We start from the raw sequence: 23,062 nt of genomic DNA, 5'->3' as shown, positions 1-23,062 counted from the left end.
TATAGGACTGTGTTCAGTGCCGTCACAGAGCTACAGTACATCTGTCTGGTGAGCCCAAACGCCAGTGATTTAGGTAAAGAGTTGGTTTTGAATGCAATACATGGTGGCACACCTTTCAGCTAATTATTTACTGTTTATTTCATGACTGTTATTGTGAGGGTTTTAACTGGATAAGCTCTGTGTTTCCAGAGCCTGCACTGGGTGAGATCTTCAAGCCTCTGAAGTGCCTCGCTGAACCTACCCCCCCGTGTTTAGCCTATGTCTGCCACAGAAACGACTATTGTCCAACGCTGCATGTTCGCCAAGCCAGGTCCTCATTATTATTATTCTCCACGACATCTAGTTGCTTATATATAGACAAAACATTTCTGTGTACAAACTGTGTTTCATTATTCTACTATGGTGCCACCACACCAAATATAATATCAAAGTGATAATGTATAATTATGGCACCTGCTTTTAAATATATCTCCCACAAGCTTTTTAAGATTAGATTAGATTAATATATTGTTATTATAAAGCACAAGTACAATGAAAATAAGTTTGGCATCCAACCAGAGTGCAAATGTAACAGTAAAGTGCAACAGCAATGTACAATGTACAGGTGATTAAGCTGGGTATAAAATATATAAATTAGTATTACTGAGTAATAGTGCTAATCACTTTGATATTATATTTGGTGTGGTGGCACCATAATGGAATAAGGAAACACTGTTTGTACACACAGACATTTTATACAGACATGTCTGTATTTATTTTTGTGTTTGATAGTCTTTTTGTATTTTGATAGTTTCATATTGATTTACTGTATTAAGCCTGGATACTTGGTTTGTCGGTTTACACTTCAAGCTCACATTGTATGTTACAGGGTAACAGATCGCGATGACATCACACCCATAGTTGCAGAGCAGGTAGTTGTGTCAAGCTCCCAGGGACCATACTTTCTAGCTGAACTCATAGAGGCTCAAGACCATGCAGCTGTCTGTGAGGTTAGTTCTTTGTTTTGTTTATTTATTGGCTGAATACACACACACACTCACTCAGACACACACACACACACACTCACTCACTCACTCACTCACTCACTCACTCACTCACTCACTCACTCACTCACTTGGACGGTCAGGGTAACTGAAATAGCTAAAAAAGAAACACTAAGTGTGTGTGTGTGTGTGTGTGTGTCTAATGATGAACCTTGTTTTCACAGAGTGATGGTGTTGCTGCTGGTTTTATCACTGTTAGTAGCGCCATTAATCTGGAGCTGTTGAATGAGGGCTTTGAGCTGGGCATGTTTAATGGTTTATATAAACCCAGTGGAGCAGATCTGTCTGAGCCTGGCCCTCAGTGTGACCTAAAGAAAGACGCTGCCCCCAGTGCAACCCACGCCTCAGCTCAACAGGATGGAACTGAAAAGGTCTTGTCCAAAACCCTCAATTGCCACAAATACTGTACAACATCCTGCTCTGTTATTTCTTTATCTGAAACACCTCTATAATAATAATAATAATAATAGATTGAATTTATAGGGAGAAGCGCCTTTCTCAGACTTAAGGACACTTTACAAGAGAGAGAAGTTATATAAAGGGGGGGTAAAAATATGAATATATATATATAAAAAGAAATATAGGAAAAGATTAATAATAATAAGGAGGCAAGGTGCTGTCCAATTGGACGAAACAGTAACAAAAAAAACAATGGGATCAGTAGCTTAAAAAGAGTCGGGGGGGGGGGGGGGGGGGGGGGGCTACTTGGGAGCAGGGCCATGTTGTGCGAAGGAGAGTGTGAACAGGTGTGTTTTTAGGTGGGTTTTGAAGAGGTTGATGGTGTCAGAGCCTCGGATGGAGGGGGAGTTCCATAGCCGTCAACGTCACTAACTCACTTTTTTGACCTCTGTTGTGCATTCTCACTCAGCTGCTGCGTATTGCTCTTGTTTCAGACGGTGAACGTGCAAGACGCAGAGCCCGCTATACCCAGAGAGTCTCCAGCGAAACCAAACACTTTCTGCATTATGTTTGCCATTGATAAGAAACACAAAATGAGGTACGACTGAAGTGAGACTCGGACCACGTGCACAAGAAAGTAATTAGTCATGCGCAGTGGTGGAAAGTATTTTTATTCAAGCTACTTGTACTTTATGTGAGTATTTTCATTTTAGGGAACTTTATACTTTTACTCCACTACATTTCAAAGGAAATATTGTACTTTTTACTCCACTACATTCATCTGAACCCATCAGTTACTAGTTACTTTGAAGAAAAATATTTTGCATAGAAAACATGGTTAAAATGTATGAAGATTATATACCTTCACAGAGAACATAATCAGAGCAGCATAACTGCACGACGTACCTTTAAAGGAACACTCCAACATTTTGGGAAATTAGCTTATTTGCCATCTACCCTGGAGTTAGAGAAGAAGATACATACCTTTTTCTTCTCTGTGCATGCAGTAGGAGCAGGGGTGCAGTCGTAATTTCAGAAGTGGTTGTACTCTGTTTATAATGACGTCACGTGCACTCGCGCGCATGCGCATAAATGTTCCCTCGTGTGCGACAGAACAGCTCCGACCAGCATTATGATTAGAATGAGTATTATGCAGGGCGGTTAGGTGGCCGAGCGGAGATTGCGTTCGTCACCAGCCCCGGGGCTGTGAGCTGGATTCGCCTGTTCGAATCCAGCTCACAGCTCCGGGGTTGTCACCAGCTTGGCTGGCCGTCTGCACTAATACAATTGGCTGTATTAGAGGGTGGGAGAAGCTGGCGGGGTGGGTCCGGGTCGTTGTAAACTCCTACAGTTCGGTCGGGGCGCCTGCTAAGCGCGGATAGGACTCGAGGGGGATAGTGTGGTCCTCCCACACGCTACGCCCTCTCGATGAGAATCCGCGCTGCCAGGTGAAAAGAAGCGGTGATTGGCTGGACGTGTGTCGGAGGAAGCACGTGGTAGCCTCCACTCTCCCAGATGATCTGACTGTGGGGGGTAAGTGCGCAGCGACCAGGAAGGGACTGGGAATTGGCATACGACTAACATTGGGATGGGAGAAAATCGGAGGAAAATGGAGGGGGAAAAATAAAAAAAAAAAAAAAAAAAATAAAAAAAAATAATGAGTATTATGCATAAATAGTAGGAAACATGTTTGTGTGGAAATTACTAGTTTTAGTTTAGTTTTTGAAAATATTGCCTTGAAATAGAGAAGCTGAAAAAGGTAGCATTCAATATATATTTTTTTTATCCACTTTTTCTCCCCATTTTCTATTTTTCTCCCATCCCAATTTCGTATTTCCAATTCTTCCCTCCTCTGTCTTGAACGTTGCTAGACTATGCCTCCCACTGGTCGGCTGTAGTGAGGATAGAAGCCTTGCATCACGTGTCCCCTCCGGTACACGAGGAGGCAGCCTGTCGCATCTTTTCACCGCAGCAGCTCGAACTCTCAGTGGCGAGGAGTAACGCGTGGGAGGCTCACGCTGCCCCCGATACTTCCTGTTTCCGCCGCACCGGCGTCACCCAACCGACCAGTAGGAGACGCTGTCCACAACGTCCAATCCCCACCCACCGGCTTTCCCACCCTCTAACACTGCCAATTGTGTTAGTATGACGGCCGGCCAAGCCGGTACCAACGCAGAGAGCTGGGCTCGATACCAGCATCTCCTGCGTTAGTGGTGAGCGCCTTACCCACTGCGCCACTCAGCCGCCAGATAGCATTCAATATATAAAGAAATTATATTGTCAACAGATATGGTTGAAAAACAAACAATGTTTTAAATGTAATTGTAGATATCCTACAATATTGTAGTTACAATTTCTTTAATTGAATTAACTTAAACTAGAAAAGTAAATACAAACTAAATTAACAATGTAACTTACAGTTTCCTTCTGAAGCACAACTTAAGAAATGTCTCATCCTTCCAGTCGGGACCATTTGTCACAAACCCCCACCAATTGGTACAGGGCTTGTATTTTGGTTTGGCTCTTCTCGTTCTTTGTTATGCTATTGCTATGCTATTGTTATGCAAAGACTAGGTGATAGGTGAGTACCGGTACTTGGCGCACGGCACGTCGAGTGAAAGTTGTGAACGTATTTTTATGTGCATGCGCGTGCATGTGCGTGCTTCTGCTCAGAAAAGTTGTGGAACGCCGTGGTACCGCGTGGCATGAGCACTGCACCTCTGAGTAGGAGTAGGAAGACGCGCACCGTTAGCCTAACTTAGCGCCAGTCACTGGAAGTAGGTTCCTCCATTAGCCTAGTTCCCAACGTCTTCCTACTCCTACTGTATGCACAGAGAAGAAAAAGGTATGTATCTTCTTGTCTAACTCCATGGTTCCCAAAATGTTGGAGTGTTAAGATACATACCTTTTTCTTCTCTGTGCATGCAGTAGGAGTAGGAAGACACGCACCGTTAGCCTAGCTTAGCGTCAGTCACTGGAAGTAGGTTCCTCCATTAGCCTAGTTCCCAACGTCTTCCTACTCTTACTCCATGCACAGAGAAGAAAAAGTTATGTGTCTTCTTGTCTAACTCCAGGGTAGATGGCAAATAAGCTAATTTCCCAATTTCTACATAACCTATATAGGTCAATGGATCGAGGGTTGAATGCTCCCAAGCACTGGAACACAAACGTCATGTAGAATGCATACTTTTACTTTAGTTTAGATACTTAAGTAAATTCAATAAAAAATACTTCTGAATGGAGGACTTTTACCAGAGTACTTATTTATCTGGGTATTTCTACTTTTAGAAAGAACATAACATCGACCTGTGGTACAATAATCGAAGCATTAACCATAGCTGTCAACATTGGGATTTGAAAAAAACTGGAGATTTCGCCCCGCCCCCTCCCAATGTAGTCTCCTCCCCCTCGTATGTATATATTTTCTGTTAGGATGTTTGTTGACAGCTGCTCTCTGCTGAGCTGCCTCGTCGCTGCCATCTGCTGGTCAAAACCTGTATGTACCCAAGGACTGGGTGAACTACTAATTGCTACATTAAATTAATCAGATACCTGGTTGAAAGTGAAATGCTGTGTACATCCCTGCATTAAATGAATGGAAGTGTCAGTGTTTCTGTAGAGGAGATGGAACGCTTGCTCTTGTCGGCACTGCGCAGCCGTGGAATCGCAAGGCCATAGATTTAGAATAGATATAGAAAGGGCACATTGTGGTGTATCATAATTAATTTGTTGAATACAATAGGATTTTTATAACGTTGACACAAATTAAGGAATATTTACACTAAGTTCTCTTTTACCTCTTATTTAATTCATTCATTAATTTAATTGTAAGTACTGTTTATATTGTACATAGTCCTGTGTGTTGTATATTATGTCCTATGTTACTTTTGTGTTTATTGTCTCTTTCTATATACACCGTGGGAAGGGGGGCACGTAATCGATTTCTTCTGTATGTCTTGCACAAATTGGAAAATGACAAAGTTGACTTTGACTTTTAACATGTGTCTATAGTGTCAGACACTAATTGTAATGTTAAAAACGGATACTGCTGTAATATAAAGTGAAATACTACCATGCCTCAATGTATCAACTTTAAACATACACTAAATGTTCATTTCCATTATTTCCACCATGTGCAACATTTCCTAAGAACAGCAATGTCCATTTTATCAACTCCAAATCTGTGTTATGAGCTCAATTCTCCCGGTGCATGCAGAAGTAGAATTGCTGTCTTGTTTTGGATGAATGAGTGGAAATGAAAAACGGAAATCTTGTTTTATTAAAGTAGTTTTGACATGTGATATAGATAAAGATATTGTTTCATTGTGTATTGATTAACTTTACATTTGCGCTTCATTACTTTGCAAAAGTTATACTGGCACATGGGTCTAATACAGCAATGGTTTATGGGTAAATGCAACATTAAAGCAGTGCCAATGTAAGACTGACTTTACATTAAACGAATGACAATAATATAGTATAAAGTAGGGTATTATTTGGACTAAAGAATGGTGTTGTCTCACCCTACTTGCATGTTGAGGGAGAGCACCATACATTATACACGGAGAAACCACGGCAGAGAGTGAGCTCTCCGGGAACAACCCCACTTTGCCCCACAGTTTTTTGTCAACCGTCTTCCGGTCTGACTTCCTGTGCTAATGGTCTAATCTACACTCCTGCCACCTGTCGTCACGGAGGGGAATTGCAGCCATTTTGTATAAATAAAAAAATACGTGAAAATATTTTAACGGGAGGACGGCGGGAGAGAAGGTTGAAATACGGGAGAATCCCGGGGAAAACGGGAGGGTTGACAGGTATGGCAGTAACTGTAAGGAGAACAGAATCAGCTGATGCCCAAGAGATCGATAGCCTAATCAATCCCACCACAGTTGCAGTTTTTGGGAGAGTCAATGTATTACAACTTTTGTAAGTACTGGAAAGTTGAAAATGGAGATGTTTCAATGTCACTACGTGAATATCTGGATGTTAAGCCAGGTGTGTTGTTTAATTTGACAGAGTACTCTTAAATGTTCTTTAATTGACAGAGAGAAAGCCAATCTGGCAGTAACCCTGACCAGTGCAAGGAATGAAGTTCTGGCCCATGCAGCGTTCTTTGATTATCCCATCGGAGACATTGTAGATCAAGCTCACTGGGAACCTTTTCTACATGACCATTTCAGCACTGAGAAATGCACGGTTGGTATCATCAATCAAGGCTATTATAGACCCATTATTTTATGTTGTAATTACTATATACTCTGTGTTGACTGGTGCAGTAGTAACTTTTTCCCCTCTTCATTGCAGCCTCTGAACACACTTTTCCTGCACCTTTTTGTGGCACAGTCCATTTTTGCTGTTGGAAGTCTAAAGGAGATTATAAGGTATGGGAATATTGGTGCTTATTTTGAGTAATTTCATCTAAATGAATCAAACCTTTTGGAGTTTTTCTGGTTGTTTGTCTTGGCTTGAGCTCCCGGCTCCCCAAGCAATGTCACGTGGCTCGTGAATAGCTTTTTAATGCATGCTACAGTATTTATGTGTGTGTGTGTGTGTGTGTGTGTGTGTGTGTGTGTCTAGTCTATAGGTTTTGATCATTTAGTGAAACCTTGGTTTACGTTTGCATCACTGCTTCACTCCATTCCAGTGCGCACCTCACGGCCCTCAGAGTTTGAATTCCAAGCAGGAAACTCGGGCATGACCTCTCAACTATGACTTCTCTGAGATGCAGTGATCTGACATCATGTCACAATGGTGGCATATACTGTAAACTAGACAACATCGTTTTAATAATCTAAAATTTAGAAGACCATAGATTCTCTTAAGCACCAGTGTGGTAATTCAACACAGTTTCTCTGCATGTATTGTGCTCAGGACACCAGCAACGTTCTCCCATAGATAATCTAAGATAAGATAATATTGATCCCCTTTATTGATCCCCTTTACACATCTTAGGGAGCAGCATGGGGAGGGGGGAGGGGAGCCACCGGTATGGGCAGGGTAGTAGTAGAAAGACATAAATATAGGCAATAAAATTTGTTCTGAATATAGAAATATGAGAAAAAATAAACAGCATAAACAAAGGCGCAGACAAGTGCACACCAACCAGTGGTGCTGAAGGAGGCCATTTCCACCCTACATTGTCGGGAGCGCTTTGAGTGTCTAGAAAAGCACTATATAAATGTAATGAATTATTATTATTATTAAGTGTGTATGCCCTATTGGTTATATTATACGTTACAATATAAATAATTAGAACCTGAATGTATACTATGAGTAACAGTAAACGGTAAACAGTATGTACAAGGTGCAGTATACACTAGGTATTGTTTCTCCCTCACTATTTCCAAGCTGGCCATTGGAACACACTGAGGTCATAATTCCAACCTCCCAACTGGAAGCTTCTGTGTTTGAACGGAACATGGCATAATTACTTGATGGGTGGGGGACTGAATGATGGGTGGACGATGGTGGGGGACTGAATTATGTGTGGATGATGGGTGGGGGACGGGGAAGGAATGATAGGCAGCCCGGCTAGTTTCAGGGAACTCAAACTATTCTGAGCTTTCTGACTGGAACTCATGAGTGGGAGAGGTTAAATTATATTTTACCACTATGTACTGTTGGTATCGGTACGTACTGTTGTGGAAATTACTAAGAGAACATCCGATGAGCCCAGTAAATCATTCTGAGTCGAGTTATATAAAAAAAGAACATAGATTTATTCATTGTGGCCACAGTGAAAATGATCAGTTTATAGAGAATGAATGAATGAAAACTTTATTTAACAGATTGCAGAATGGGTACAATACAGTACGGCTCAATACATACAATTGTTAAGGGGATGCAGACCTGAGAAAGACGTTTGTCTTGTTTCCATCAGGGTCCCCCATTTTCAATTCATATAGACATTTATGACATACACAACATACATGACATTTATGGCATAGGGACATATAGGTATTTAGTACTGATACATTTGTGACATAACGGTATTCAAATATACAGTACTGTTACCCTTAGATCCTGACAGAGTATATACATATGATGGGGAGGGGACTGTACATTAGGAGGGGGTGGGTGGGTGGGAGGGAGGGAAATATACATACGGCGGGGAGGGAATATATACATGCGGTGGTGAGGAGACTGTCTATTAGGAGGTGGTGGGGGTTTTGGGCATTTACGGTGGCCAGTTTCGAATTGCAGCCTCCCGTAGGTGCTCTTTAAGAGCGGTTTTGAATGTGGGCAGGGATTCACATTCCTTTACAGCTTTGGGTAGGGCGTTCCACATTGTTGTGGCATAATTGCGAAACGTGTTTAGTCCCTTGTTTGAGCCGAATCTGGGTTTAACATGATTTGTTGAGCTTCCTCTGGTGTAGTGGTTGTGGTATTCACTGACCTTTGGGAAGTATTTTGACATGTACATGGGCACCCCGGTCGTATAGTGTATCTTGTAGACCAGGCCCATTGCAAGTTGCTGTACTCTGTCTACTCTAAGCCATCCTAGGTTGGCAAAGTGGGCAGGGGTGAGGTGGGTTCTGGGGTTCAGGTCAAGTAGTAGTCTGACCAGTTTGTTTTGTGATGTTTGTAATTTTGTTTTAAGCGCCTTTGAGGTGCTTTGGTACCATGAGGTGCACGCATAGTCATAGTACCCTTGAATGAGTGCTCCTGCCAGAGTCTTCAGGGTATTCTTGTTTACCAGAGAGGAGATCCGGTACAAGAATCTAGTTCGTTGGTTGACTTTTTTTATTACATTGGATGCCATTTTGTCACAGGAAAGATTTGCCTCTAGGATGGAACCCAGGTAGGTAATTTCGTCTTTCCTTGTGACAATATTGTCACCCACTGTAACTGAGAATCCGTCGGTCTTGCTGAGTTTGTTATTTGAACCGAAGAGAATGGACTCTGTTTTGCCCATGTGTAATGATAGTTTGTTATCAGCAAGCCATATGCAGATTTTGCCTAGTTCCGTGCTGAGGGTTTTTTCAACCTGCAATTTGTTCTTGTCAGAGACCAGCAGGGCTGAGTCGTCCGCAAACAGGAACAAGTTGCAGTCACAGGCTGACACACAAGCGTCTGACCAGAATGTGACACAGCCGGTCAGACATACGATTAAATGCATAATTGAAATTACGTACATTAGACATCCAGATATGACAAAGTATAACCAAAATATGAACAAGCCTTGGCTAGGCGGTGTTATTGTTACGTCTCTAACTGGAGTGGGAAACAACCTTGGACCTCTCCTATCTCCTCAAACCTTGGTTCGCTGTTAAAGAGACAGTCAGACTGTAGCCCAGTGTCTGCTAGTCACACTAGTTTACTAGTTGGTCATATTAAACTAGTCAAGCTGTACAGAGATTTAACACAGATGGACATAGATAACATTTTCATAACAGTACCAAAAATGTAAATTGATTAGTTAAAAATTATTTGTTTGTTTATTTTCACCTGGCACTGGGAAATATATGGGTATGGAATGTGTTCAAACTGTATGAATTGATGGAAGACATGGTTTCAATTGTCATTCATGGCATGTGCATTTTTCCCAGCCTCAATCTGCATTGGTCCAGCACATGGAATCAGACGAATGAGATGTACCTATAGATTGTGTTTTCGTTTTTTTGTGCTGTGAACAATTTTCAAGTCAAGTCAAGTCAAGAGTTTTATTTGTCACGGCATACAAGTATACAATGAAATGCGGGTGGTCTTGCCCGCAACGATGTGCATAATACAATAGTAATAACATATAATAGAATCCAATAGAACGACATTGTGCAATAAAACAAGTAAACAGAGTAGGGCATATCGGTATATGTACATAAGTTATTTAATTACAGAGCATGGTAGGACATGCTAGGTCCTGTGGTAGTGCATAATTTTGATTATGATTGAGCATTTGATTATGAAAGGGTAGGCTGAATCTTTCATGCATCCTTCTTATAGGACTGTGTTCAGTGCCGTCACAGAGCTACAGTACATCTGTCTGGTGAGCCCAAACGCCAGTGATTTAGGTAAAGAGTTGGTTTTGAATGCAATACATGGTGGCACACCTTTCAGCTAATTATTTACTGTTTATTGCATGACTGTTATTGTGAGGGTTTTAACTGGATAAGCTCTGTGTTTCCAGAGCCTGCACTGGGTGAGATCTTCAAGCCTCTGAAGTGCCTCGCTGAACCTACCCCCCCGTGTTTAGCCTATGTCTGCCACAGAAACGACTATTGTCCAACGCTGCATGTTCGCCAAGCCAGGTCCTCACTATTATTATTCTCCACGACATCTAGTTGCTTATATATAGACAAAAAATATCTGTGTACAAACTGTGTTTCATTATTCTACTATATAAATATAATATCAAAGTGATAATGTGTAATTATGGCACCTGCTGGCCATGAGCGGTACTGTCTGTCTTTTAAATACATCTCCCACAAGCCTTTTAAGATTAGATTAGATTAATATATTGTCATTATAAAGCACAAGTACAGTACAACGAAAATAAGTTTGGCATCCAACCAGAGTGCAAATGTAACAGTAAAGTGCAACAGCAATGTACAATGTACAGGTGATTAAGCTGGGTATAAAATATATAAATTAGTATTACTGAGTAATAGTGCTAATCACTTTGATATTATATTTGGTGTGGTGGCACCATAATGGAATAAGGAAACACTGTTTGTACACACAGACATTTTATACAGACATGTCTGTATTTATTTTTGTGTTTGATAGTCTTTTTGTATTTTGATAGTTTCATATTGATTTACTGTATTAAGCCTGGATACTTGGTTTGTCGGTTTACACTTCAAGCTCACATTGTATGTTACAGGGTAACAGATCGCGATGACATCACACCCATAGTTGCAGAGCAGGTAGTTGTGTCAAGCTCCCAGGGACCATACTTTCTAGCTGAACTCATAGAGGCTCAAGACCACGCAGCTGTCTGTGAGGTTAGTTCTTTGTTTTGTTTATTTATTGGCTGAATACACACACACACTCACTCAGACACACACACACACACACTCACTCACTCACTCACTCACTCACTCACTCACTCACTCACTCACTCACTCACTCACTCACTCACTCACTCACTTGGACGGTCAGGGTAACTGAAATAGCTAAAAAAGAACCGCTAAGTGTGTGTGTGTGTGTGTGTGTCTAATGATGAACCTTGTTTTCACAGAGTGATGGAGTTGCTGCTGGTTTTATCAGTGTTAGTAGCGCCATTAATCTGGAGCTGTTGAATGAGGGCTTTGAGCTGGGCTTGTTTAATGGTTTATATAAACCCAGTGGAGCAGATCTGTCTGAGCCTGGCCCTCAGTGTGACCTAAAGAAAGACGCTGCCCCCAGTGCAACCCACGCCTCAGCTCAACAGGATGGAACTGAAAAGGTCTTGTCCAAAACCCTCAATTGCCACAAATACTGTACAACATCCTGCTCTGTTATTTCTTTATCTGAAACACCTCTATAATAATAATAATAATAATTAATAATAATAATAATAATAATAATAATAATAATAATAATAATAATAATAATAATAATAATAATAATAATAATAATAATAATAGATTGAATTTATAGAGAGAAGCGCCTTTCTCAGACTTAAGGACACTTTACAAGAGAGAGAAGTTATATAAAGGGGGGGTAAAAATATGAATATATATATATAAAAATAAATATAGGAAAAGATTAATAATAATGAGGCAAGGTGCTGTCCAATTGGACGAAACCGTAACAAAAAAAACAACGGGATCGGTAGCTTAAAAAGAGTCGGGGGGGGGGGGGGGGGGGGGGGCTACTTGGGAGCAGGGCCATGTTGTGCGAAGGAGAGTGTGAACAGGTGTGTTTTTAGGTGGGTTTTGAAGAGGTTGATGGTGTCAGAGCCTCGGATGGAGGGGGAGTTCCATAGCCGTCAACGTCACTAACTCACTTTTTTCAAAAGCACAATAACCACAACTATTATATAACATGTTATACTGAATATGTCTTACCGATATGCCGTCGCTGTGTCTCATTGCATGTGTTCAAAGGTCTCCATCCAAGATAAAGCTGAAGACAGTGAAGATACTGAACTGGGGCGGCTGATTGGCGCAGTGGGCAAGGTGCTCGCCTCTAACGCAGGAGATGCTGGGTTCGAGCCCAGCTCTCGGCGTTGCTACCGGCTGGCCGGTCGTTCATACTAACACAATTGGCAAGTGTTAGAGGGTGGGAAAGCCGGTGGGTGGGGATTGGACGTTGTGGACAGCGACTCCTACAGGTCGGTTTGGTGACGCCGGTGCAGCGGAAGCAGGAAGTAGCGGGGGCAGCGTGAGCCTCCCACACGTCACACCCTGTCCTGACATAGAGCGACGCGAGCGAGAAAAAGTGATTAAAATGTATTCGTTTCAATCAGACTATCCTGACATGCCGCGAGCGACGGCGAACTGAGCAGCGATGTCGCTCACCCCTCAAATATTCGCTCGCTGTGTCTAGTTGAGCGATTACGCGGCCGAGTCCCGCCCCTAAACACTTTTTATTGGTCGAGAATCGCAGGCTGCTTTGCCCCCTGTTCCAGGTAACACTCACACACAGACACACTCGGACACGCGCCGCATCATATCAGGACAGTGTCGCACGTGATTTCGTCTCGAAAGAGTGCCTAAGCTTAACCGTCGAAAGAACTTGCCTAACCTTAACCAACTTCGAAGATTGCCTAAACTTAACCAGTGTAGAAACTGACGTCGGCTAATCAGAGAGCGTCTGCCAGAAATGCGGCTACGGAAAAATATCACGCCTCGCTGCACTCCTCGCCACTGAGAGTTCGAGCTGCTGCGGTGAAAAGATGCGACAGGCTGCCTCCTCGTGTACCGGAGGGGACACGTGATGCAAGGCTTGGTCCTCACTACAACCGACCAGTGGGAGGCATAGTCTAGCAACGTTCAAGACAGGGGAGGGAAGAATTGGATAATACGAAATTGGGATGGGAGAAAAATTAAAAAATGCAGAGAAAAAGTGGATAAAAAAAAATATATATACTGAACTGAAATCCGACAAGGTGCTAAAGGTAAACGGTGAATATTGGTTTGACTAGATGTTGACCTCTGTTGTGCATTCTGCTGCGTATTGCTCTTGTTTCAGACGGTGAACGTGCAAGACGCAGAGCCCGCTATACCCAAGTCTCCAGAGAAACCAAACGCTTTCTGCATTCATATGTTTGCCATTGATAAGAAACACGAAATGAGGTACGACTGAAGTGAGACTCGGACCAAGTGCACAAGAAAGTAATTAGTCATGCGCAGTGGTGGAAAGTATTTTTATTCGAGCTACTTGTACTTTATGTGAGTATTTTCATTTTAGGGAACTTTATACTTTTACTCCACTACATTTCAAAGGAAATATTGTACTTTTTATTCCACTATATTCATCTGAACCCATCAGTTACTAGTTACTTTGATGAAAAAGATCAGAGTAGCATAACTGGACGACGTACCTTTAAAGGAACTAGCTTATTTGCCATCTACCCCAATAGTATCCAGCTGTAGGCCCGCAGAACCATACGAGGCTCCTCCCACTGCCACACTGTGCGGACCCACGCTTTGTGGACCCACACTCTGCGGCCCCTCTCTCCCAATGGCTGATTTGGGTCACGTGACCCAAGGACGCGAGAAGGGGGGGTGCGGCAGGGACTGCAGCACCCCCTGCTGGATGGGAGTGTAACTGCAACTGCAAGGTTGTTTTGGATTTTATTCCAAATTTGTAACCGAGGCTACTCATGTCACAGAGCGGAACGGCACTGCAGATTTACCCTACTCTTGGAATTCATTCAGATCGTCATAGGGGCGCTGTCTCGATAATGCAGTATTATTATCAGCGTGTAGCCGACGCATGAACCGGTTGGGATTCGAATAGACGCGGCCTGGAAGCGTCAACGCGGAACTGGAAATCCGTTGGTAAAAAAAATAGACACAGCGGCTGCGCCCTGCCTGGGATAGTTAACTTTTGGGACGCTGAATTCGCAGTAAAGGAATTATATGAACAAGCCAGCAGAACTATCCGAGCCCCCGGGAGGGTGATCGAACACCTTTTGCATGTCGGCGAATCGGCGATCATGTATGCGGGGAACGAATTGCAGACTCAGAGGGAGGGCGCAACAGCCAGGTCGGGTAAGCTGGGCTGTGATGTGTGCATCAGAACGCTCAGAGCGCGGAGTTGGGCAGCGGTTTTGATTGAAAAGTTTGATTGAAAAGTTTATTAACAGATTGCAGAATGGGTACAGTACAGTACAGCTCAATACATACAATTGTTAAGGGGATGCAGACCAGAGAAAGACTTTCGTCTTGTTTACATCAGGGACCGTCCGTCCCCCATTTTCAATTCATCATAGTATCCTCTAGTGAACGAGAGTGTTGGTTATGACGTGACAGACAGTGGAGCTGTTTGCAGATAGCGAGTATTTTGACGTGTTGCGTGGTGGCGATGTCTCGCAGACAATACAACTACATGTATAATTATATAATATATATATTTTATATTAAAAAAAAATTATATAAAAAAAAAAAAAATTATCAAAAACGATCGATATCTCAGCACCCCCACTCCCCACGGACTTCTCGCGTCCCTCGTGACCGTCACAGGCCCCCTCTCTCCCAATGGCTGATTTGGATCACGTGACCGTCACAGGCCCGCTCAGCAACGCCACCCACCCAATGGCTGAATTGGAGTATTGCACTGTGCGGGATTGATTGATTGATTGATTGAAAACTTTATCTCAGACCCCACGCTTACCGGCCCCTCTCTCACAATGGCTGATTTGGGTCACGTGACCGTCACAGGCACGCTCAGCAGCGCCACCCACCCAATGGCTGAATTGGAGTATTGCACTGTGCGGGATTGATTGATTGATTGATTGATTGATTGATTGATTGATTGAAAACTTTATTAACAGATTGCAGAATGGGTACAGTACAGTACAGCTCAGTGTAATAGTGTAATAGTGTGTAATAGTGTAATAGTGTATAATAGTGTAATAGTGTGCTAGTGTAATAGTGTAATAGTGTGTAATAGTGTGCTAGTGTAATAGTGTAATAGTGTGCTAGTGTAATAGTGTAATAGTGTGTAATAGTGTAATAGTGTAATAGTGTGTAATAGTGTAATAGTGTGTAATAGTGTAATAGTGTGCTAGTGTAATAGTGTGCTAGTATAATAGTGTGTAATAGTGTAATAGTGTGTAATAGTGTGTAATAGTGTGTAATAGTGTAATAGTGTGTAATAGTGTGTAATAGTGTAATAGTGTGCTAGTGTAATAGTGTGCTATTACACTATTACACTACACTATTACACACTTAAACACTTACACACTGACACTACACTAGCACACTATTACACTATTACACACTATTACACTATTACACTAGCACACTATTACACACTAGTACACTATTACACACTATTACACACTTACACTAGCACACTATTACACATTATTACACACTATTACTCTATTACACTAGCACACTATTACACACTATTACACTATTACACTAGCACACTATTACACTACATTATTACACTAGCACACTATTACACTATTACACACTATTACACACTTACACACTATTACACTATTACACTAGCACACTATTACACTATTACACACTACACTATTACACTAGCACACTATTACACACTAGTACACTATTACACACTATTACACACTATTACACTGTTACACTATTACACTAGCACACTACACTATTACACTAGCACACTATTACACTATTACACACTATTACACACTATTACACACTATTACACTAGCACACTATTACACAATAACACACTATTACACACTATTACACTATTACACTAGCACACTATTACACTCTATTACACACTATTACACTAGCACACTATTACACACTATTACACACTATTACACTATTAAACAAACTGGTCAGACTACTGCTTGACCTTACTCCTAGAACCCACCTCACCCCTGCCCACTTTGACAAACTAGGATGGCTTAGAGTAGACAACAGAGTACAGCAACTGGTCTACAAGATTCACTACATGACCAAGGTACCCATGTACATGTCAAAATACTTCCCAAAGGTCAGTGAATACCACGATCACAACACCAGAGGGAGCTCCACAAATCATGTTAAACCCAGATTTGGCTCAAACAAGGGACTAAACACGTTTCGCAATTATGCCACATCAATGTGGAACGCCCTACCCAAAGCTGTAAAGGAATGTGAATCACTACCCACTTTCAAAAACACTCAAAGATCACCTACGGGAGACTGCAATTCGAAACTGGCCCCTGTAAATGTCCTAACCCAACCCAATGTACAGTAAATGACCAAGTATGGTTTTGTCAATATTCCAATGTACAGTTTTGCTTGTACAGTGTCCCACCCCACCCACCCAACCTCCTCCAATGTACAGTCCCCACCCCCCCACCTACCCTCCAATGTACAGTTTCTACGTCAAATGTATATACTCTTTTCTGGACTCTTTTTGTATCACAAACAGTACTGTATTTGCAAATCTGATATGTCATAAATGTATAGATGTAGCAGTACTGTCTATCTGTATGTCATGTATGTCATATATGTTATGATGAATTGAAAATGGGGGACCCTGATGTAAACAAGACGAAAGTCTTTCTCTGGTCTGCATCCCCTTAACAATTGTATGTATTGAGCTGTACTGTACTGTACCCATTCTGCAATCTGTTAATAAAGTTTTCAATCAATCAATCAAACCCATTCTGCAATCTGTTAATAAAGTTTTCAATCAATCAATCACTAGTACACTATTACACTAGCACACTAATACACTATTACACACTATTACACACTATTACACTATTACACACTATTACACGATTACACAATATTACACACTATTACACTAGCACACTATTACACTATTACACACTATTACACACTATTACACTATTACACTAGCGCACTATTACACACGAATACACTATTACACACTATTACACACCATTACACTAGCACACTATTACACTATTACACTAGCACACTATTACACTATTACACACTATTACACTAGCACACTAGCACACTATTACACTATTACACACTATTACACTAGCACACTATTACACACTATTACACACTATTACACACTATTACACACTATTACACTAGCACACTATTACACTATTACACTATTACACACTATTACACTATTACACTGAGCTGTACTGTACTGTACCCATTCTGCAATCTGTTAATAAAGTTGTCTATCAATCAATCAATCCCGCACAGTGCAATACTCCAATTCAGCCATTGGGTGGGTGGCGCTGCTGAGCGGGCCTGTGACGGTCACGTGACCCAAATCAGCCATTGGGATAGAGGCGTCTACAATTCGTAGCCGCATTTCTGCAGACCCCTCTCTGATTGGTTGAGCTCCATTTCTGCAGACCCCTCTCTGATGGGTTGAGCGAAGCCCCTCTCTGATTGGAAATGTACTACGTTATTTCGCGTGACTTCGCGGTTTATTCATAACGTTATGCACATTTCACAACACAGCCAGCTGTCAGAAACTGTACATTGTAACGTTGTTATTTCGCGGCCTGCCCATTTGATGTTCCCAAATCATGTTCAGAAAGTATCACAGAGACTTCTATTGACCAAGGAAGGAAGTAGTTATTATTAGTATGACACAACATTTCCGTAGCAATTGACCACCAGACTCTTTCTCTTAAGGCATTAACTGGGTTAATTAATATAAATGTTATATTGTAACTGTCTAGTTACACATTGGTTCCGAAACATGTGTGTTTCTGGCTGCAATTAAAACTTTGAATCTGAGAGAGCTCTGGTCAGCGAAGCAGGCGAGCGATTATTATTGGTTTTTAATGACAAACCAATTACATAATCCTATCCAACATATGTGTAAAGGCACACACAACATATTCCAGTTAACGGTATATTTTTTTAATGATTCGTTATGGCGTAATCAATACTTCCATGCGTATAAATTGCGTTCGCGACCTCCATGTTTTGGGGCTATTCATCAGAAAACTCGAATCCGGGATTCGGCTCCCATCCGTCGGGCAACAACTGTGGGTTTTCAGCGTCTCTCTCTGGAGCTTAACGGAATTTCGACTCCTGGCTAGAGGAGCTTGTCGCGGCTCATGCGCATGCGCGCGCTCGGCCAATCAGAGAGGGGTCTGCAGAAATGGCCTCAACCAATCAGAGAGGGGTCTGCAGAAATGCGGCTACGAATTGTAGAGACGCGGGATAGAGGGGGCCTGTGACGGTCACGTGACCCAAATCAGCCATTGGGAGAGAGGGGGCCTGTGATGGTCACGTGACCCAAATCAGCCATTGGGAAAGGGGCCGCAGAGCGTGGGTCCGCAAAGCGTGGGGCCGCACAGTGTGGCAGTGGTAGGAGCCTCGTATGGTTCTGCGGGCCTGCAGCTGGATGCATCTCATCTACCCTGGAGTTAGACAAGAAGATACATACCTTTTTCTTCTCTGTGCATGCAGTAGGAGCAGGGGTGCAGTCGTAATTTTAGAAGTGGTTGTACTCTGTTTATAATGACATCACGTGCACGCGCGCGCAGGCGCATAAATGTTCCCTCATGTGCGACAGAACAGCTCCGACCAGCATTATGATTAGAATGAGTATTATGCATAAATAGTAGGAAACATGTTTGTATAGGAAATTACTAGTTTTAGTTTAGTTTTTGTAAATATTGCCTTGAAATAGAGAAGCTGAAAAAGGTAGCAGGATGTAGCATTCAATATATAAAGAAATTATATTGTCAACAGATATGGTTGAAAAACAAACAATGTTTTAAATGTAATTGTAGATAGCCTACAATATTGTAGTTACAATTTCTTTAATTGAATTAACTTAAACTAGAACAGTAAATACAAGCTAAATTAACAATGTAACTTACAGTTTCCTTCTGAAGCACAACTTAAGAAATGTCTCATCCTTCCAGTCGGGACCATTTGTCACAAACCCCCACCAATTGGTACAGGGCTTGTATTTTGGTTTGGCTCTTCTCGTTCTTTGTTATGCTATTGCTATGCTATTGTTATGCAAAGACTAGGTGATAGGTGAGTACCGGTACTTGGCGCACGGCATGATGAGTCAAGTGAAAGTTGTGAACGCATTTTTGTGTGCACGTGCGTGCGTGCGCGTGCTTCTGCTCAGAAAAGTTGTGGAACGCTGTGGTACCGCGTGGCATGAGCACTGCACCTCTGAGTAAGAGTAGGAAGACGCGCACCGTTAGCCTAACTTAGCGCCAGTCACTGGAAGTAGGTTCCTCCATTAGCCTAGTTCCCAACGTCTTCCTACTCTTACTCCATGCACAGAGAAGAAAAAGTTATGTATCTTCTTGTCTAACTCCAGGGTAGATGGCAAATAAGCTAATTTCCCAATTTCTACATAACCTATAGAGGTCAATGGATCGAGGGTTGAATGCTCCCAAGCACTGGAACACAAACGTCATGTAGAATGCAATGGAAACAGGATATCAGAACATTTATTTTGTGTTTACTGCAGAGTGGAGGGACTGAGAGACCCATGTTACTGACCAAACCCTCTATATCAGTGATGGCTGTGGGAGTGTAGAGCTATTATTTGAACATGTAGACCACTTATTTTAACAAACAAAAATACCACTTACAGCACCTTTAACTTCACTTTGCTCATATCTTCTCTAGATCGGCGGACCTTCTTCCATATATATTCAAACTATTCCCTGTAAGTACCCTTACAGAAAGGATTTTTTAACCAACCGTAGTATGATTTGGATCAAAATAAACACACAACACAGATCATCTCACTCCACGTGAAGTGTGTGTCTGAGCCAATCCCTTGGCTTCCCTCAGGACCGGGACTTCTGTGTCATGCTGGTCCCACACCTGGCCCCTGAGTTACCCCTCCTCCAGAGCTTCATCAGAGTGGCGCCCCGCCCCGCCTGCATCCTGACCGAGGAGCTCTACATCTTCCACCGCTATGGACTGCTCACGTAGGTCACGTCCTCCTGCGCATAAATTAATTAATCTCACGGATCTGATTTGTTTACCATAGGTCACCCAGAGGTCACCAGTGCTATCACTTTAGCCGAATATATGGTCCTAAAAATATTTTTGATTATTCTTTTATTTTGTAGATTTAAGCTGCCTAGCAAGTTGGAAATGGAGTTATTTTAATGATATAAATGAAAGAAATGAATAAATAAGTTATTTCATACTCTCGAATGTTTTTATTGTGAGTCGGTGAAATTGTATTTGTTGTGATTTAAAAAATTGTAGGAGCACACACTCTACTCATGTTACCTGTAAATGTAGGTTCAATGGAGATGTACGGTGTGTTCTGTGGTTTCGTGTCCTTCAGGAGCTTCGAGGTGAGGACGGCGGTAACGGCAGACAGACCCGCCGTCAGTGCCATGGTGGAGCATCTCAGTCTGCATGAGTCTCTGCTGGAGGACCTGGACCTGTTCTGCCAGACTCGAAGAGACCCGGTCAGCCACAGCAGACAGCCACCACTATAACCATCAACACATCCATCAACACGTTGATACCTTAAAAGAACACGTCGACATTTGGGGAAATTAGCTTATCGTCGTCTCCAGAGAGTGACAAGAAGATAGATACCAGTTTCCTCTCTGTGCGTTCAGTACAAAGCTATCTGGTTGCATGTTAGCCTAGCTTAGCACAATGAATGGAAGCGGACATGACCGATTAGCCTTCGGGAGAGGTGCTAGTTGGACAATGCCTAGGCTAACCGGTCATGTCCGCCCGCTTCCATTCATTGTGCTAAGCTAGGCTAACATGCAGCCAGATGGCTTTCTACTGAACGCACAGAGGAAACTGGTATCCATCTTCTTGTCTCTCTCTGGAGAAGACTGTAAGCTAATTTCCCAAAATGTTGGCGTGTTCCTTTAAGTTCAAGTTCAAGTTCTTTAATAGTTGTCATACAGAAGTACAGAATACTTTCATACAAAATGCTTCTTACTGTTACGCTCCAGAGACTGTGCTAGACAAGATAGTATCAAATAACATAATAACATAATATAGCATGAATTTAGAAGAAGAAAATGAGGTCACAGTGTTCGGTATAGACATATGTACAATGTTCTGAGTTACCATATAATATACAATACACAATACTATGCAGTGTACTAATGTACAGTACTATCTAGTGCAAAGCAGAAATGGGATGAGGTACAATTTTAGGTACAATTTACAGTAAGGTGTACGAGTTGTAGTGCAATCCTTCATCCATAAATATAAAGTGTGGGGAGTGGGTGCTACAGTGTGTTTGTTTAAAGTGGGTGTGTGCTATAAGTGTGTGGAGTGGGTGCTACAGTGTGTTTGTTTAAAGTGAGTGTGTGCGTGTGGATGTGTGTGCTATGTGCGTTTGGTGGTTGTTGTTGTGTAGTGTTCATTCATTGTTCGTTTAGCAGCCTGATGGCCTGGGGATAGAAGCTTCTTCTGAGTCTTTCTGTGCTCGCCTTGAGACTCCTGTATCGCTTGCCTGACGGCAGCAGTTCAAAGAGGCAGTTGTTCGGGTGACTGGAGTCTTTAATGATTCTCTTAGCCTTGCCCTTGCAACGCTTGTAGTAAATGTTCTGGAGGGTGGGGAGCCCCCCTCCAATTGTGCGTTCGGCTGAACGTGTCACTCTTTGTAGTCTGCTTTGGTCTTGTGCAGTGCTATTCCCAAACCAGGAGGTGATGTTGCCGGTCAAGATGCTCTCTATTGTACATGAGTAGAAGTTCTTAAGGATCTTCTGGCTGACTTGGAACTTCCTTAGGCGCCTGAGGAAGTAGAGGCGTTGTCGTGCCTTCTTCACAACACTGTTAATGTGTGTGGTCCATGTCAAGTCCTCGGATATGTAGGCTCCGAGGTACTTAAAGCTGTTGACTCTCTCAACCGGTGCCCCGTCGATGCTGAGGGGGCTGTAGTCCTTGACCCCCGACCTCCTGAAGTCCACAATCATCTCCTTTGTTTTGCTGACGTTCAGGGAGAGGCTGTTTTCCTGGCACCATCCCGCCAGGACCTTGACCTCTTCCAGGTAGGCCCTCTCGTCGTTGGCAGAGATCAGGCCCACCACCACTGTGTCGTCAGCAAATTTGACGATTGTATTGCTACTCCGCTGAGCCACACAGTCGTGTGTGTACAGGGAGTAGAGGAGGGGACTCAGAACACAGCCCTGGGGGGCCCCTATGTTGAGGGTGATGGATGAGGAGGTGCAGTTGCTAAAGCCATTGGCATTAGTAGGCGTGTCCACACCGAGCATCTTTTTCAGTCACGGCTGCCACTGTTGCTACTGTAGGTGACTATTGAAAGTGGTTCGTTTGTAGATCAGATCAGAATCATAGATCAGTTCGACAGATTCTGACACATGAGAACGGAACCAATTCACGTGTATTCATAGCACTGGACTGATCCTAGTATTTGAGGATGTTTCCGCTTCCCAATAGACAATAACATTCTAAAAAGGATGCAACTTAATTTCCTGTTGTAATGTTTGCTAAGGCAATAACCGACAGGAAATACATTTGGGTCCAAACTTCCCCTGGCAACAGAACTCCAGTGAAACCGTCTGTAGCCTCATCTATCAACTTCCCTTTTCTCCTCTT

The 23,062-nt window shown here is 42.5% G+C and overlaps 1 protein-coding gene across 1 annotated transcript in view; it reads left to right on the top strand.

Moving 5' to 3' along the window:
• Window positions 1-23,062, top strand: part of cfap61 (cilia and flagella associated protein 61) — a gene marked incomplete at both ends in the record, with an annotated part of 51,407 nt that overhangs the window by 9,156 nt on the left and 19,189 nt on the right. The window contains 10 exons of the mRNA XM_084309239.1: window positions 6,488-6,638; window positions 6,747-6,823; window positions 10,386-10,453; window positions 10,570-10,662; window positions 11,298-11,386; window positions 11,623-11,829; window positions 13,560-13,663; window positions 20,138-20,177; window positions 20,306-20,445; window positions 20,814-20,940. Of these exons, the coding sequence (XP_084165365.1) occupies window positions 6,488-6,638; window positions 6,747-6,823; window positions 10,386-10,453; window positions 10,570-10,662; window positions 11,298-11,386; window positions 11,623-11,829; window positions 13,560-13,663; window positions 20,138-20,177; window positions 20,306-20,445; window positions 20,814-20,940 (1,096 nt within the window). The remainder of the gene's footprint in view (window positions 1-6,487; window positions 6,639-6,746; window positions 6,824-10,385; window positions 10,454-10,569; window positions 10,663-11,297; window positions 11,387-11,622; window positions 11,830-13,559; window positions 13,664-20,137; window positions 20,178-20,305; window positions 20,446-20,813; window positions 20,941-23,062) is intronic.

Source organism: Notolepis coatsorum (genome assembly GCF_963971535.1).
Source record: "Notolepis coatsorum genome assembly, chromosome: 1".
Taxonomy (NCBI): Eukaryota; Metazoa; Chordata; class Actinopteri; order Aulopiformes; family Paralepididae; genus Notolepis; species Notolepis coatsorum.
Note: the sequence above shows the minus strand (reverse complement) of the source record. Positions and strands in the feature narration are given on the sequence as shown.